A 15,244-nucleotide genomic window follows, 5' to 3' on the forward strand; every position below is an offset into this window, starting at 1 on the left:
CTGTGCAAACTTCTCAAAGATGCTTGGAGAAACTGACCTGAAAAATTACAGTACTGTGAGGAGACACAATTACCGCCTAAATATTGTTGACGAAATCGAAAATTCCCCGTGATCAGGAGTTTCACAACTCATGTTCAAGTTGGTCACGTGAATTTGCTGCGTTCAGCAATGGAAATCTGCTTGGTTTGGCTTCTGTGTGAGCTGTGCTTCATGTATCTACACTACTGACAATGGAAAAGCACTTGTGAAACTTTAAAAAATAATGAATCGATTTTATCAATAAATTTCTTTTAACTGAATCAAATCAATATCTGCTTTGACAACTCTTTGCATTTAAACTGCTTTTGTACCAGTTTTTAAGTTGCAATTTACCAGTATTGACAATAAACCATGATATACTACACATATGATAACATCGCAAATAATGGTTGACACACCAACATAGTAGGCAATGATTTTGCACCTCAATGCTAGTTGGAATGCTAAGTGCGATCCTTTTTTGTTGTTATATTGAACTACTTCAGCCACAGTAATCGAGTAGTGAACGTCTGATATCATGACAGCCCTTTGCAGGTAGCGTTTGGTTGGAGGAAATAGTTTAATTAATAAAAGGACGGTAATATATAGTGTGTTGGCTGCTAAAGCTCTTGCATGTGTGTAGTTACCTGTCGGCTGCGCAGGTGCAGGGGGCATCTGACTCTGAGGGCCGCTGTACGGCACTGAGCCCATGGGCCGGTACGGCTGTCCAGACATGGGGTACTGGCTGGGTGAACAGTAACACGGCGGCATCTGTGACAAGAATGACATGACATGAACTTCAGTGACGTATCTGCTGCGTCACACAAAACACCTCCATGTGACATCATGTGTCCCATCATCCCACACTTGCGGTCTTCATGCACACTTGGGCTGAATACAGTAAATACGGCGTGTAAGACAAGTGGTCGAATGCAAAGACCTCAAGTGTGTGTATTGGGACAGAACACATGTGTTGACATTTGTTGATGCTGGTGAGCGTTCAGCTCTGATGATTCACATTCAGGCAGATTGTGTCTCACACCTGCTGCTGGATGAAGCTCTGCTGCTGCTGCTGCTGGTTGATGGTGGCCGTGTGCGGCGCAGGGAATGAAGGTGCAGGCATATTCTGTCCTGGCGAGGGCATCATGTATCCGGCCTGATGCGGCGGGTGAGGCGCAGGGGCCTGGAGTGACACAGGCGACGGGTAAACGGCTGTGTGAGTGTCACGGGTGTCTGCTGAGGCCTGCCGGACCATCATCATGTGACTGAACTGGGCGCTCAGATTATCCTGCTGACAGAAGATTTTGTATCATAACTAATGAATTTTTGCTACATTGACAGATTTTGAATTGAACAGAACCAACATTGAACTGAATTATAATGTACGGAGCCCCGCAAATGACATGTAGGAAAAAAAATTCCCTCGGTTTAATAAATTGTTCGCACAATTTAATTAGTTCCCTCGGTTTAATAAATCATGCGCGCGATTTACTAATGTTTCCTCGATTTAGAAATTGTGCATGTGATTTACTAATTTGTTCCCTCGATTTGCCAAACGTGTGCGCATGATTTACTAATTTGTTTCCTTGATTTAGAAATCGTGTGCGCGATTTACAAATTCGTTCCATCGATTTGCTAGTGTGCGCGTGATTTACTACTTTGTTTCCTCGATTTAGAAATCCTGCACGTGATTTACTAATTCGTTCCCTCGATTTGCTAAAGTGTGCGCAAGATTTACTAATTCGTTCCCTCGATTTGCTAAAGTGTGCGCACGATTTACTAATTCGTTCCCTCGATTTGCTAAAGCGTGCGCAAGATTTACTAATTCGTTCCCTCCATTTGCTAAACTGTGCGCAAAATTTACTAATTCGTTCCCTCCATTTGCTAAACTGTGCGCAAAATTTACTAATTCGTTCCCTCCATTTGCTAAAGCGTGCGCAAGATTTACTAATTCGTTCCCTCCATTTGCTAAACTGTGCACAAAATTTACTAATTCGTTCCCTCCATTTGCTAAAGCGTGCGCAAAATTTACTAATTCGTTCCCTCCATTTGCTAAAGCGTGCGCAAGATTTACTAATTCGTTCCCTCGATTTGCTAAACCATGTACGCGATTTACTAATTCGTTCCCTCGATTTAGAAATCCTGCACGCGATTTACTAATTCGTTCCCTTGATTTGCTAAAGCGTGCGCAAGATTTACTAATTTGTTCCCTCAATTTGCTAAATCTATTAGGCAATATTGCCTAAATCCCACTATGACTGCATTATGAGGGCACATGTAAACATAGTCATTGATTTGGTTATATTCCTGTTTATTACTGTGAAGCTGCTTTAAACAAGTGTGCTAGTTAGTTCAACTGTTGACATGTTACTAGCTAGACGGCCAAAGCACTTCATCACTAAAGTTTGTACAATAGCGTATGAAGAGTACGTACGATGAGATGACATGATCTTACTGTAACTATCAGCCTGTGAGAATTTGCTTTTTGTGCCCAATTAGAAATGGGAAGAGACAAGATGCTTTTCTATTCATAGAATATTAATTCCAGCATCTGCTCCTCCATTAATTATTCAAAGCATCTCCCACTCTTTTAATTAGTCATTAAGGGATGTTTACTGGCTGAGGGAGGTCAAGAAAAAGAGGTTATCGTGCGTGTCCGAGTGAGTCCTGATGGGTTTGAACACGTTCCTTAAAATACTGAACCCTGCAGCTTTATTATGTGCTACTGATGACAGGCTGTTTATTATAACAGGGGATTGTGGGATTGACAGCAGTGAAGAGCGAAAGATAGCGGAGTCAAGTTGAGAAATGCACGACTATGCAAATGAGATGCACAAAGCGGTCATGAGTGGATCTCTTCAACATCAGCAGACATGCAGAGCAAACATAACGAATGGCAGAGAGAGGAAGTTAAAAAAAGAGAGCGAGAGAGCTGTAGGTACCACAGTGAGCTGCTGGTTAGGAGACATTGTGAGGATCGGTGGGTAAGACACCGTGGAGTGCTGGACGGGCAGAGCGGACGGCTGGACAGACCAGAGAGGCTGAAGACACCAAACAGGAAGAGGAAATATACACACAGAGGAAGGAAATGGATTTAGTTCCAGCTGTACAGGATGGAAAAAGTCACAGCATCAAGAAAGAACATACTCATTCAGTGTTAGTTTACAGCACAAATAACGTACATCGGTAAACTCTACAAGTGCAGATGGTTTATAAAGTCGGTCAATGACACTGATAAACAGATTCATTTTCCAACCCTTCACTCTGAAAAATAAACTCATTGATGATTCTCTGAAGAACCTTTAACATCCATAGAACTTTTCCACTCTTTATAGTGGAAAAAGGTTCTTTACATCAGGGTTTTCAATCTTTTACATGCCATGGACCCCCATATATGATCAACCTCATGTGAGGAAAACCAACCCTAAAATTTATAAAGGCATCTGTAAATTATGTATAAAAATCCAATTTATACTGTGAAAAATAAATATGTTAAAATATAATATTTGTAAAATATTTAGCTTAGGTTTTTTCACAAATGTACTATACTGTGTATGAATTATTTGTTTATTTTAATCAAATTTGTACATTTTATTTTAGCCTATTTTTCATTTAAATTTTATAACAATTTTATAATCTATTTATTTATTTTATTCATTTATTAATTTAAAAAAAATTATATTAAATGTATTGTAATCTATTGATTTTAATCTTTTTATTTGTTAATGTATATTTATTTTTACTTTTTTCACTGTTTAACATAACCTATTTTTAATTTAACTTTTATAACAATTTTATAATCTATTTTTTCTTATTTTAATCATTTATTAATATAAATTTATTTTAAATTTGTATTGTAATCTATTTTTTATTCATTTTATTTTTTATTATTTATTTATTTTAATCTTATTACTTATTTTTACTTTTTTTTTTACACTGTTTAACATAACCTTTTTAATTTAACTTTTATAACAATTTTATAATCTATTTCTTAATCATTTTAATCTTTTTATTATTTATTTATTTATATGCGTTTATTTATTTTTAAAATATTATTTATTTATTTTTACTTTTTTTACATGGTTTTTCTTTAAACATTTTCCCTAGCACTTCCTTGTGGCCCTCTGAAAACCTGCTTTAGATTATTAAAATGTTCTTCACACTAAGAAAATAAATGGTCCTTTTAATAACTGATCACTGAAAGGTTCTTTGGGGAACTAAAAATGGTTCTCCTATGGCATCGCTGCGAAAAACCCTCTTTGAAACCTTTATTTTTACAAGTGTATTAAGAACATTAATGTGGCTCCTAGAAAATTGAACTATCTTTAAATAAATCCTTAAAATTAATGATTCATCAGGCTTCATATATACATCCCATAATCCATCACATCTAACCTAAAGACTGCCTCTGAACACCAATCAAACCACTGGATTCATTTGTGAACATCAGCAATACCGAACTCACCTGTGACATGACGTGATTGGTGGGCTGGTGCTGCTGGTGAGCGGCTGGAGGCGGAGCTACAGATGATTGACATCTGGAGGCCTGTGAGGTCACACTGGGGTTGTAGACTACAGCACTGCTGTCAGGGTTCAGGAAAGGCTGACCTGTGATCAGTCAAGAGGATTGCAGATTGTACTAATTTGTTTCTTTGTTTGAATAATTATTGTAAGCATCAACAGTGAACTTAATTGCTTTTCAAATAAATTGACTTGACTTAATGCTAATGTCCAGTACTGGCTCATTTGTTCACACAGCACTAGATTACGAACAATGGTGCAAATGAGCTAAAGTCTGAATATAAACCTGTAAATGATGACAAATGCGGCACATAAGAAGGCAGTGAGCTCCAGAACACAATCACACATCCCAGAGGCCTCGACAGAAGTAAGAAATTTCCCATTTCCAAACTCCTTAAAAGAGGTCAATAAGCAATTACACACCGGTGCTGCCTGGTGTAAATGCATTAGCGCTGGCGATATAACGTGTCCTAGCAGCCGCATGCATATTTTAAGGTCTCCAACGAGACACAATGTTTTACACGTCCGTCTGGCCCCGGACACATCACAAATTGCTTCATTAGAAGTTTCCCAGCAGGACACTGTGGATGTATTTGCTGAATGAAGTTGAAAGTGGCGTTTATAACATGGTTTCTTCACGATCACTATGAAGAGGAGATTTTAGGGCCCTATTATTTCTGTATTTTATGATTTAATAATTCTGTATTATCCAGAAATAATAAAAACACAATTTTCGAATTTTCTGAAAATAAATAAATAAAAATCATAGGGCCCTATTATTGTAATTAATAAATAAATAAATAAAATTAAGTTGTTAAAGTTTTATGAATTCAATTGATTAGACGTGCTTTTTAATTATTAAAATGTAATTAAACAATTAAAATATAATCCATAAAAATTAAACGCAAGGTAAACAAAAACTAATACGTATTTCATAGGGGCCTAAAAATGTAAACTGATGTTTTCTTATTTAATAATTTTGTATTAAATCATAAATCCGAGAAGGAAAAAAAAAATCTGAATTTTCTGAAAATAAATAAATAAAAATCATAGGGCTCTATTATTGTAAATAAATAAATAAAATAAAATGAAATAAGGTAGTTAAAATTTTATGAATTCAATTGATTAGACATGTTTTTTTGATTATTAAAATTTAATTAAACAATTAAAATAAAATCCATAAAAATGAAACGGAAGGTAAACGGAAACTAAAACGTATTTCATGGGGCCCTAAAAATGTAAACTGATGTTTTCTGATTTAATAATTTTGTATTAAATCACAAATCCATAAATGGAAAGCTTGGGATTTGGGAAGAAAAAAAGGATTTTAAGACAAAACAACATGTATTTCATGGGGCCCTAAAAATTTAATTTTTGTTAAACTTTAAAAAAAATATTATTAAATTTCAATTAATTATACATGCTTTTTGATTACTAAAATTTATTTTAATCATTAAAACAGATTTCATAAATGGAAAAAACTGAATTCAGAAAAAAATAAAACAGAATTTGCAAAGAAATAAAACACATTTCAGAGGACCCAAAGATTTACAGAGCATCTATTTAAGACTTTGACCTTTCAGAAGAAAATAAAATCCTCATTATAAGCCTGAACAGTAATGTACCGTAAAACCCCACCATCAGTGATCATGAAACGACAGTCTGAGACACAGTTAAGATCAGGGTTAGTGGAGGATGTAAAGACATGCATATCGAGAGAAGTCAGCTGCACAGCGTTTACCAACCTGTATGCGGATTGACCAGGACACTTCCGGCCGGTATCCCCGCAGCTTCCAGAGGAAGCAAATAGTAGCTAGGGCTAGCCGTAGACGCTGGCGGCTCATAGGAAAAGCCGCTGCTAGCGCTGACAGCAGGGTAGGCCATCGACTGCGATAGAGCCGCGGCGGCAGAGGGAGGCTGGGATCGAGAGAGCGAACCCGTGGACGAACCTACGCTACTACAAGAGTCAGAACCTAGAGAGGGAGCAACGACATGAGCCTTAAGATAGCAGCGATGAGAGCGTGAATTCACTGGGGATCGTGGAACATATTGGCAAAGGTGACCGACGGAGCGCTGCAGCTATTAAAACACTCCAGAATATGGAAGTATAGAAAGCAAGGTCAGACGAATTTCAACAAGATGCTCAATTCAATTTCATTTCTAATTACCTCGGGGACCAAAGCAATGGAAGAAGAGAATAATTGTATTAGCTGAGAATGACATGTTAATTAATTTCTGATTAATGTCTCGGCTCATTTAGCAATTTACTTGTTTCTTGTCTCTTCTCTCAAATATGGGATGTTGTTTTTTTGTATTTGAAATGAAAAGCACTACACGTGTTCACGTGTCAAAGGTCAAACAGGATGGTAATTTGCACAAGTGCTACATAGAGTTTTTTTTATGTTTCTGAAAGGCGTCTCTTCTGCTCACCAAGGCTGGATTTATTTGACCAAAAATACAGTAAAAATATTGAAATATTTTTACAATTTAAAATGGCTGTTTTCTATTTGAATATTTTTTAAAATGTAATTTATTCCTGTGATCAAAGCTGAATTTTCAGCATCATTACTCCAGTCTTCAGTGTCACATGATCCTTCAGTAATCATTTTAATCTGTTAATAAATTATTAATATTAATATTTAATAAATACTGTGACAAATGTATTGCTCATTGTTAATGTTAGTTAATACATTCACGAATGGGACCTTATTGTAAAGTGTCACTGGAAAAAAAAAAAAAAAAAAAAAAAAAAAATCTTACCGACCCCAAACGAAGGGAACGATCACCAATGAATTCAGAGGATTTGAACAAATAGTGTTAATAGAAGTGAATTTCAAAGCATGCAGGTGGAATAAAGCATGCTGTTACAAGCAAGAATGGAGACTGAGAAGAAAAGAGCATGACATCAGCAGAGGAAGAGGAAGAGAGTGTCGACAATCTCAGGGCTCAACGCTAAGGTCAGGCCAGAGGTTCAAATTTTTACTTGCCCCGCCAAAATTTTCACTTAAAGTAATAAAAAAATAAAATACCTTCCCTTTTTGATACCACAGCAAAAACTACTAGTCTAATTAATATAAATTTCAAACATTATTAAAGACAATTGTAGTAAAGTAAGAAAAAATAACCAAATTACAAGCAATTGCACAAATAAATAAAACAGAACAATAATACACATGAAATAAACCGTGCTCTTTAGGTAGATCTAACTGTAGTTTTCAGGTACAGAAAAAGTAATTAAATGTAAAATAACACTGCATATCTTCACTATATAAATTAAATATAGATTAAACCTTATTAAAGCTAAGAAAGTTATTCAGTCAAAAGCAGTGAGTGATTTTCTCTTTGTTTTTTGTTGTTTGATTAACATTAATGATACTTTAAGACAGATACTGATAGTGTTTTCTTTCTCTGTTTACGTTCAGTTAAGACATAACAGACTATTTACTAGGATACTGTCCAAGATGGCCATTTTGACAATTTTGTGTGTATTTGTCCGTTCAAGCACAAGAAAACGTGAGAGAGAACTCAATTAAGTATTCACGCACTGTCTGAGAATGCTTTCAAAGCGTGCGAGTACAGAATTAAGTTCTCTTTCTCTCTTGAATGCTTAAATTTGCAAGGCTTAAAGGATTAGTTCACTTCAGAATTAAAGTTTCCTGATAATTTACTCACCCCCATGTCATCCAAGAAGTTCATGTCTTTCTTTCTTCAGTCGAAAAGAAATTAAGGTTTTTGGGGAAAACATTCCAGGATTTTTCTCCATATAGTGGACTTCACTGGGGTTCAACGGGTTGAAGGTCCAATTGTCAGTTTCAGTGCAGCTTCAAAGAGCTCTACATGATCCCAGACGAGGAATAAGGGTCTTATCTAGCGAAACCATCGGCCATTTTCTAAAAAATTTAAAATTTGTATATACTTTTACAAAAAAAGCTCGTCTTGCACTGCTCTGCGATGCACCACACATTACAAAATCACGTTGGAAAGGTCACGTGTGATGTAGGGAAGTACTGAGCAAGTGTTTAAAAAGCGAATATGCAAAGTCAAACGCCCTTTACAAAAAAAAAAAAAAGGTAAAACAACGATGTCGGACGATTTTGAAGTTGGAGGAGAAAATGAGATGGAGTTTTTCGCCCTACCGCGGTACTTCCACCTACGTCACACGTGACCTTTCTAATGTGATTACGGAATGCGTGGCGCATCGCAGAGCAGTGCAAGACAAGCATTTGTGGTTAAAAAGTATATAATTTTTATTTTAAAAAAAAAACAAAATAACAGATGGCTTCCCTAGATAAGACTCTTATTCCTCGTCTGAGATCGTGTAGTCCACTATATGGAGAAAAATCCTGCAATGTTTTCCTCAAAACCCTTCATTTCTTTTCAACTGAAGAAAGACATGAACATCTTGGATGACATGGGGGTGAGTAAATTATCAGGAAATTTTAATTCTGAAGTGAACTAATCCTTTAAAAACAGTTGCAAATGATAAACTTTCTTGACAATGCAGCACTGGCCCGATCCGGACAATTATGTTAATTTCTGTCCCGAGCGTCCTTATTGTCGAGCCCTGAATTAATAAATAAAACTAATATTCTCCTGTTGTCTTGTGGTGTCACTCACCTGTCTTTGAGAGCCGGCCCACACTCTTACTGCTGCTGGAGCTGTCGCCGCGGATCAGAACCGGGATACCGCTGAAGCTGCTGGCTTTGGTCATGGCAGGCTTCAGGTTGCGGTTGGAGCTGTCCGAATCCGTGCTGCTCCACGGACGCGGCTCTGAATATTTGGCCTCGTTCTCAGAGCTGCTTTGGCGGCTGTTTGCCGACCGGGCGTCTTTCAGCCTGCGTGAGGACATCAGAAAGCTTTACAGAAGAACAGCTTCATTTCACTTGCAGGTCATAAGAATATGATGAATATTACCTGAAGATCTGCCGTCTCTGCTGTATGTTGTTACACATCTCGTCCTCCTGAATCCTGGAAAACACGTCACTTATTACTTAACGATCAACATGTTTATTATGGCAGAATGGGCAGCTTAATTTTCTAAACATTACAAGTCAAGTCTGCTTTATTTCTATAGCGCTTTATACAGTACAGATTGTTTTAAAGCAGCTTCACAGTAATGAACAGGAAAATAACAGAATCAATGATGCAAACTTTATCAAATATGAGACAAATTTAGCTACAAGCAGCTCTACAAAAGACAAGAGTCTCATTCAGTTTAATTTAGATAAATTTTGATTCAATTCAATAAAAATGTCAAAGTTCAGCAGTTACGAAATTCAGCTGTAAAGCAGCTCTACAGAAGTCAATTCAGTTCAAGTTTTGTTCTAATCTATGGAAGCTTGTTTCCGCCACTAAATAAAAAAAATAAAAAATAACTAAGACTTTTTATCTCACAATTCTGACTTTTTTTCTCAGAATTGCGAGATATAAAGTCAGAATTGCGAGACATAAAGTCAGAATTGCGAGTTATAAAGTCAGAATTGCGAGATATAGTCAGAATTGAGAGATATAAAGTCAGAATTGCGAGCTATAAAGTCAGAATTGCGAGATAAAAAGTCGCAATTACCTTTTTTATTTCTCGTCTGATAGTGTCAGAGCAGTTAAATCAATAATATTACAGAATATTAAGTGTAATATTAAGTTTACAGTCACATCAAACACTGTCTGGCACCTATTTACTCCCATAATGCGAGCATAATATGCATGATATTTAATAAGAAACAAAAACTGTATGGCGGGACTCTAGTCATCTAATAAACCTGGCATTGTATATTACAAATGTTGTTGGCTCATTAACAAATTGCTTTTGTTCCTGTTTTGTAAGTCGCTTACTAAACGCATAAATGTAGGGATGCACCAATATGAACATTTTGGCCAATACGATAACCGATAATTCTTTATATTTGAAAGCCGATAACCGATATATTGGCTGATAAATCTAAATTCAATTTTTTATATAATTTTTGAGAGCCTGATTATAAAAACAAAAGTCTCACCATTAAAAGTCATGTCCCAAGCACACAATTATAATGTTCTCATTATAATATTATGTAGCCTATATGACAGACTTGTGCTGCACATGCTGAACTGAACTGTATTTTCCTTTTTGGAGTGATTTCAATCATATTTCAAGCAATTCAAAACCATAATGTGAACAGTGTACATCTGAAGTGTCTCAGCTGAAGGAAATAATCCATTATTTATCAGCTTTAATATATCGGCCAAATTTTCTTATTGGGCCGATAACGATAATGAACATATATCAGCCAATACCAATATGGTGGCCGATATATCGTGCATCCCTACATAAATGTAAATATTTAGTTCAGTGCATGAAACGCCCATTTGGCATTTATGCATTTGGCAGAAGCTTTAATCCAAAGAGACTTGCATTTCAGTTCACGCATTCCCTGGGAATCGAACCCATGACCTAGCGTCATGCTCTACATGTGTTTCCCTCTAGTATTCAACACTGTCGGTCTGTTTTACATGTCTCAAATACATCATTCAGACATCATTCCATGTCTTTCATCTTACACTTACCTTTGATCCAGCGGGAAGGTGTCTAAACCCTGCAAAAGAGATTCAAGGCTGTTAAAGCTGCATTTCAAAAGACCCATAGGCACGTGATAACGTAGCTGTTTATGTATCTCACATCAGCGAAGATCCTTTCTCGTGCTTTCTGATATTCCTCCTCACGCTCCTCAATTGACTTGCTTCTTCTGTCGTCTTTTAGTTTCATACGCATCTGAAACACAAAATGCTCTTTGAACTTTCCCTGCTGTATATGAAGTATTACATTGCATTATGCCATCAATATGCGAGTTAATAGCCTGTTTGATGTTGACTTCATTAGCAGCTCGCCACCTACCATGTTGTCATCTTTGTCTACGCTGGAGTTGTCCCGTTTTAAGATGTAGCGCTTCTGGAAATCATCCGTTTTGTCGTCTTTGATGTGTTCGGAAAACTTCTGATCTGGTCTGCACACGTCGAGAAACGGAGAGAGAAATCCAAATGAGACACGTTCCAGAAGAAGTGCGGTGTTTACGGCCGCTTTATTCCGTCACAGAGACAATCCTATCTTAAATCCCTCATAATTACATTTCTATTCTAAAACTCATTTCAAAGGGATCAAACGCAAAAGACGCCGCAGTTGTTATGCACTCAAGGAACGGAGTGAGGTCACTCACATTCGTGTATTGCTGGTTTTGTTGATAATGACACATTTCCCGGTTTGGTCGACGTTGTGGTCTAAGCCGAAGTAAGCAGCGACTCGGTGCAGGAGCATTCGATGATAGGAGGTCATGGGCGGAAACTTTCTCCTCTGACTCCTGGAACACACAGCAACCACATCAATAACTCACCATTTAAACATTTTAATAAATCATTAAATTGTTAAAGTTGTTAACTGATTAGACAGATTCGACTTTTTTGATTATTAAAATTGAATTAAAACAGAATCCAAATACATTAAAACAGAAAAACAGGATTTTTGGAAATTAAAATGGAATTTGTGAAAAAATGTAAATAGATTTCATAGGGCCCTAAAAATGTAATTCTTGTTAAACTTGCAATAAACTGTTGTTAAATTGTATACATTTCATTATTTCAATTTATTCGACATGCTTTTTGAATACTAGCATTTAATTTAGCAAAAAGAGAGAGAGAAAAATTAACCATTTCTCCCAATAGAAAACAGTTATAAAGAAAACATGGCTTTATAGACTAAGACAGGGATAATGGAAGACCAAATTTCGTACACATCTTATGAATAAAGCATACTATGTACAGACGAGCAGAAAAGCCAGAATATGAATGCAACAAGCGAAATTGCACAATATTGGGAAAAACTGATATTTTTCTGCGATATATATATACATTTTATATTTTTTTCAGGTACAAAAATCAAATGTAAAATAACACTGCATAGTCTTCACTGTATAAATTAAATATAATTAATCTGTGTTAAAGCTACAAAAGTGAGTTTTCTCTTTGTCTTTTGTTGTTTGATAAACATTCATGACACAGAAAGCAGCAGGAATATTAAGGCCGGAACACACCAAGCCGACGGTCGGCCGTCGGGCAGTTTTTGTTTGTCGACCGACTAAGTTTTCTCAGTGTGTTCTGCACCATCGGCTGAAGTTGGTCCTCGTCGGCTTTTTTCGGCCGATTCGAAATGTTGAATCGGCGTCGGAGCTCGTCGGTCCGCCGGGCCATCTGATCATTCTGATTGGCCGTTCAGCTACTGCCACCACGGAAATGCATTTCATCTTGCGCAGACGCAGAATGACGTGCTACTTGGCCGTCGGGTGTCGAGCGTCGGTTTGGTGTGTCAGGGCAACTTTGGACACAGACACTGCCAACGTGAGCCAACCCCGCAGTCTGCTTTCGTCGCCACTAGTTCGTCGGCATCGGCTTGGTGTGTTCCGGCCTTTAGGCTGCTGTCACTTTAAGAGCGAATGCACGGATCCAATATTATGATACGCATCTGTTTTCTTTCTCAATAGTTTACGTTCACGTAAGCCACAAGCGACTGTTTACGAGGATACTCACAGAGACGTGCATTTTCGCTTGAATGTTGAAACTGACAGGACCTAAAACACGTGCAAATGATAAACTTTCATTGTATGATGGTCAAACTTTGCAATTAATCCGAGAACCACGTGCGTTTTGAACTGTGGTGTCTGGTCCGTACGGATTAACGATCACCATATCCTGTGATGTGACTATCGCAGATGCACACATGGCGATATCGATGCTAAAACGATATATCGTACAGCCCTAACATTAAGCATTTTCCTGCCATTGAAAACAGTTACATAGAAAACGCTTAACATGACAATGCATTAAACCTAATATTAAAAGCTCAAATTCAGTACACATCTTATTAATAAAGCATACTATGTACAGACAAGCAGAAGAGCCCAGAATATGAACGCAATGCGCAAAGTTTCACATTATGCATTTTCCTCCCATAATTCATGAGGATTATATAAAGCTGCAGTGAAGGACTTACTCATTATTACTGATTGAAATGTCATTTTTGTTGTTGTGAAATAAGTTTACTTATTTCAATTGATTAGACATGCTTTTTGATCGCTAACATTTAATTTAACAATGGAATCCAGAAAAATTCAAATGGAAAATGTAAAACAAATTTTATAGGGCCCTAAGGATGACATACAGCTGGAATGAAGGACTTACTCATTATTACTGATGAAGTCGAGGATGTCCTGTTCCAGCTTCAGCAGCATCATTCGGTCCCTGTCGAAGAACGTCTACATTTAGCCATTTAATACATAATGATCCAAAACAGTAATAAATAATAGTACTAATATAACTAGCACTTTCCACAACTGGGTACAAAATAACAAAAACAAATGTCATCCTTCAGAATATGTTGAATGACCACCTCTGGAGGTCAAATGAAATATTAGGCATTGGATGTGCTCAGAGGTCAAAGGTGTCTAACCTGGGGTTGTTCTTCAGTGTGTTCACCAAGAACTCGTGCAGGTCGATGCCAGTGGAGTCCGTGTATTCCTGACTGGAATCTTCACAGAAAGGAGAACATGTTAATGACGTGCACTGTTTTTCTTTAAAATCTTATCACACAACACAACACAACGCACCTCTGGACAGCATCTTGTGTGGCATTTTCTCCAGTTTCTCAAGCTTGTTGGCACTTTTGTCTTTATCATCCTCGTTGGCAGTGAGAGGTGATTCTTCTTTGTCAAACGTCTGGGAGAGTTTAACATGATCTCCATCCTGTGGGGTGAAGATAAACACAACGCTAATGGAGCAGAACAATGAGTCAACTTTTCACAACACTACACCAATATCTCAATGAAAATAAAGACTTGTGTTTTAAAATCATAATTACCTCAATCATATTTTTAATAAAACCAACCATAATGCAACTGAGATAAAAGGAATTGATGACTTGCATAAATTAAAGATAAGCGATGTCTGTTAAGCCATTAATAATAATCAAATGGCAATATTGACAAGAAATTACATTAATATTTCACTTTTCAAAGACATAAATTAGTTAGCTATATCATAATAGGTATTTGATTGACTGAACTCCCCGAAACATTTTCTTCCGGGAACGAACACGTCACAATATTCCTCATTTAAATAATTCATACGCAAAATAAAGGGGCGAGTTAGTAGTTGAGTTAGTAGTGTGTTGAAACTGGCGGCTATTGGGACATTTCCCAAACACGCTCGAAGCGCTTGACCAATCACAACACACTGATCCAGCCGACCAATCAGAGCACATTGTGCTTTTCAGAAGGAGGGGCTTCATAGAGACAGGAACTAAAAGCGTTACTGAAAGACTGGGAAGAGAGGAGCTGCAACAATGGAGAATATGAGGAAAATAATCAACATTCAAGCATTAAAACCTGTTCTAGTAGAGCCCGAAAACAAAATCAAGACTTCGTAAATAGACTTCGGGATAAAAATAAATAATAAAGGTCCCCTTTAAGTCCAAAAACAACCAAACTTCCACACTGAAAGCTAAAATGCTATGACAAATCACAACCTATCAGAACATACAAGCAACCGATTAAATGACTTAGCGCTTGTTTTGGGTAATTTATCGCTATAACAGCTATGATGAGGCTGTTTGTGTGCGCTATTCACACCAATGGATTTATTATGCAGTTCAATTGACACGAGTACTTAATATTTTACCATAAAT

General features: G+C 36.9%; 1 protein-coding gene across 10 annotated transcripts in view; it reads right to left on the bottom strand.

Moving 5' to 3' along the window:
* Positions 1–15,244, bottom strand: part of LOC127518519 (R3H domain-containing protein 1-like) — a 65,616-nt gene that overhangs the window by 18,025 nt on the left and 32,347 nt on the right. For 4 of the 10 annotated variants that reach the window (XM_051905303.1, XM_051905305.1, XM_051905302.1 and 1 more), the window contains 14 exons: positions 14,169–14,304; positions 14,012–14,090; positions 13,744–13,803; positions 11,730–11,870; positions 11,411–11,519; positions 11,195–11,287; positions 11,083–11,111; positions 9,454–9,507; positions 9,157–9,374; positions 6,285–6,512; positions 4,484–4,626; positions 2,961–3,059; positions 1,061–1,309; positions 666–789 (listed from right to left, as the gene is read on the bottom strand). In XM_051905303.1, coding sequence (XP_051761263.1) covers positions 666–789; positions 1,061–1,309; positions 2,961–3,059; positions 4,484–4,626; positions 6,285–6,512; positions 9,157–9,374; positions 9,454–9,507; positions 11,083–11,111; positions 11,195–11,287; positions 11,411–11,519; positions 11,730–11,870; positions 13,744–13,803; positions 14,012–14,090; positions 14,169–14,304 — 1,762 coding nt within the window. The remainder of the gene's footprint in view (positions 1–665; positions 790–1,060; positions 1,310–2,960; positions 3,060–4,483; positions 4,627–6,284; positions 6,513–9,156; positions 9,375–9,453; positions 9,508–11,082; positions 11,112–11,194; positions 11,288–11,410; positions 11,520–11,729; positions 11,871–13,743; positions 13,804–14,011; positions 14,091–14,168; positions 14,305–15,244) is intronic. The other 6 variants (XM_051905304.1, XM_051905306.1, XM_051905309.1 and 3 more) reach the window with 6 other exon arrangements.

The sequence above is a fragment of the Ctenopharyngodon idella genome, chromosome 9, assembly GCF_019924925.1.
Source record: "Ctenopharyngodon idella isolate HZGC_01 chromosome 9, HZGC01, whole genome shotgun sequence".
Lineage (NCBI taxonomy): Eukaryota > Metazoa > Chordata > Actinopteri > Cypriniformes > Xenocyprididae > Ctenopharyngodon > Ctenopharyngodon idella.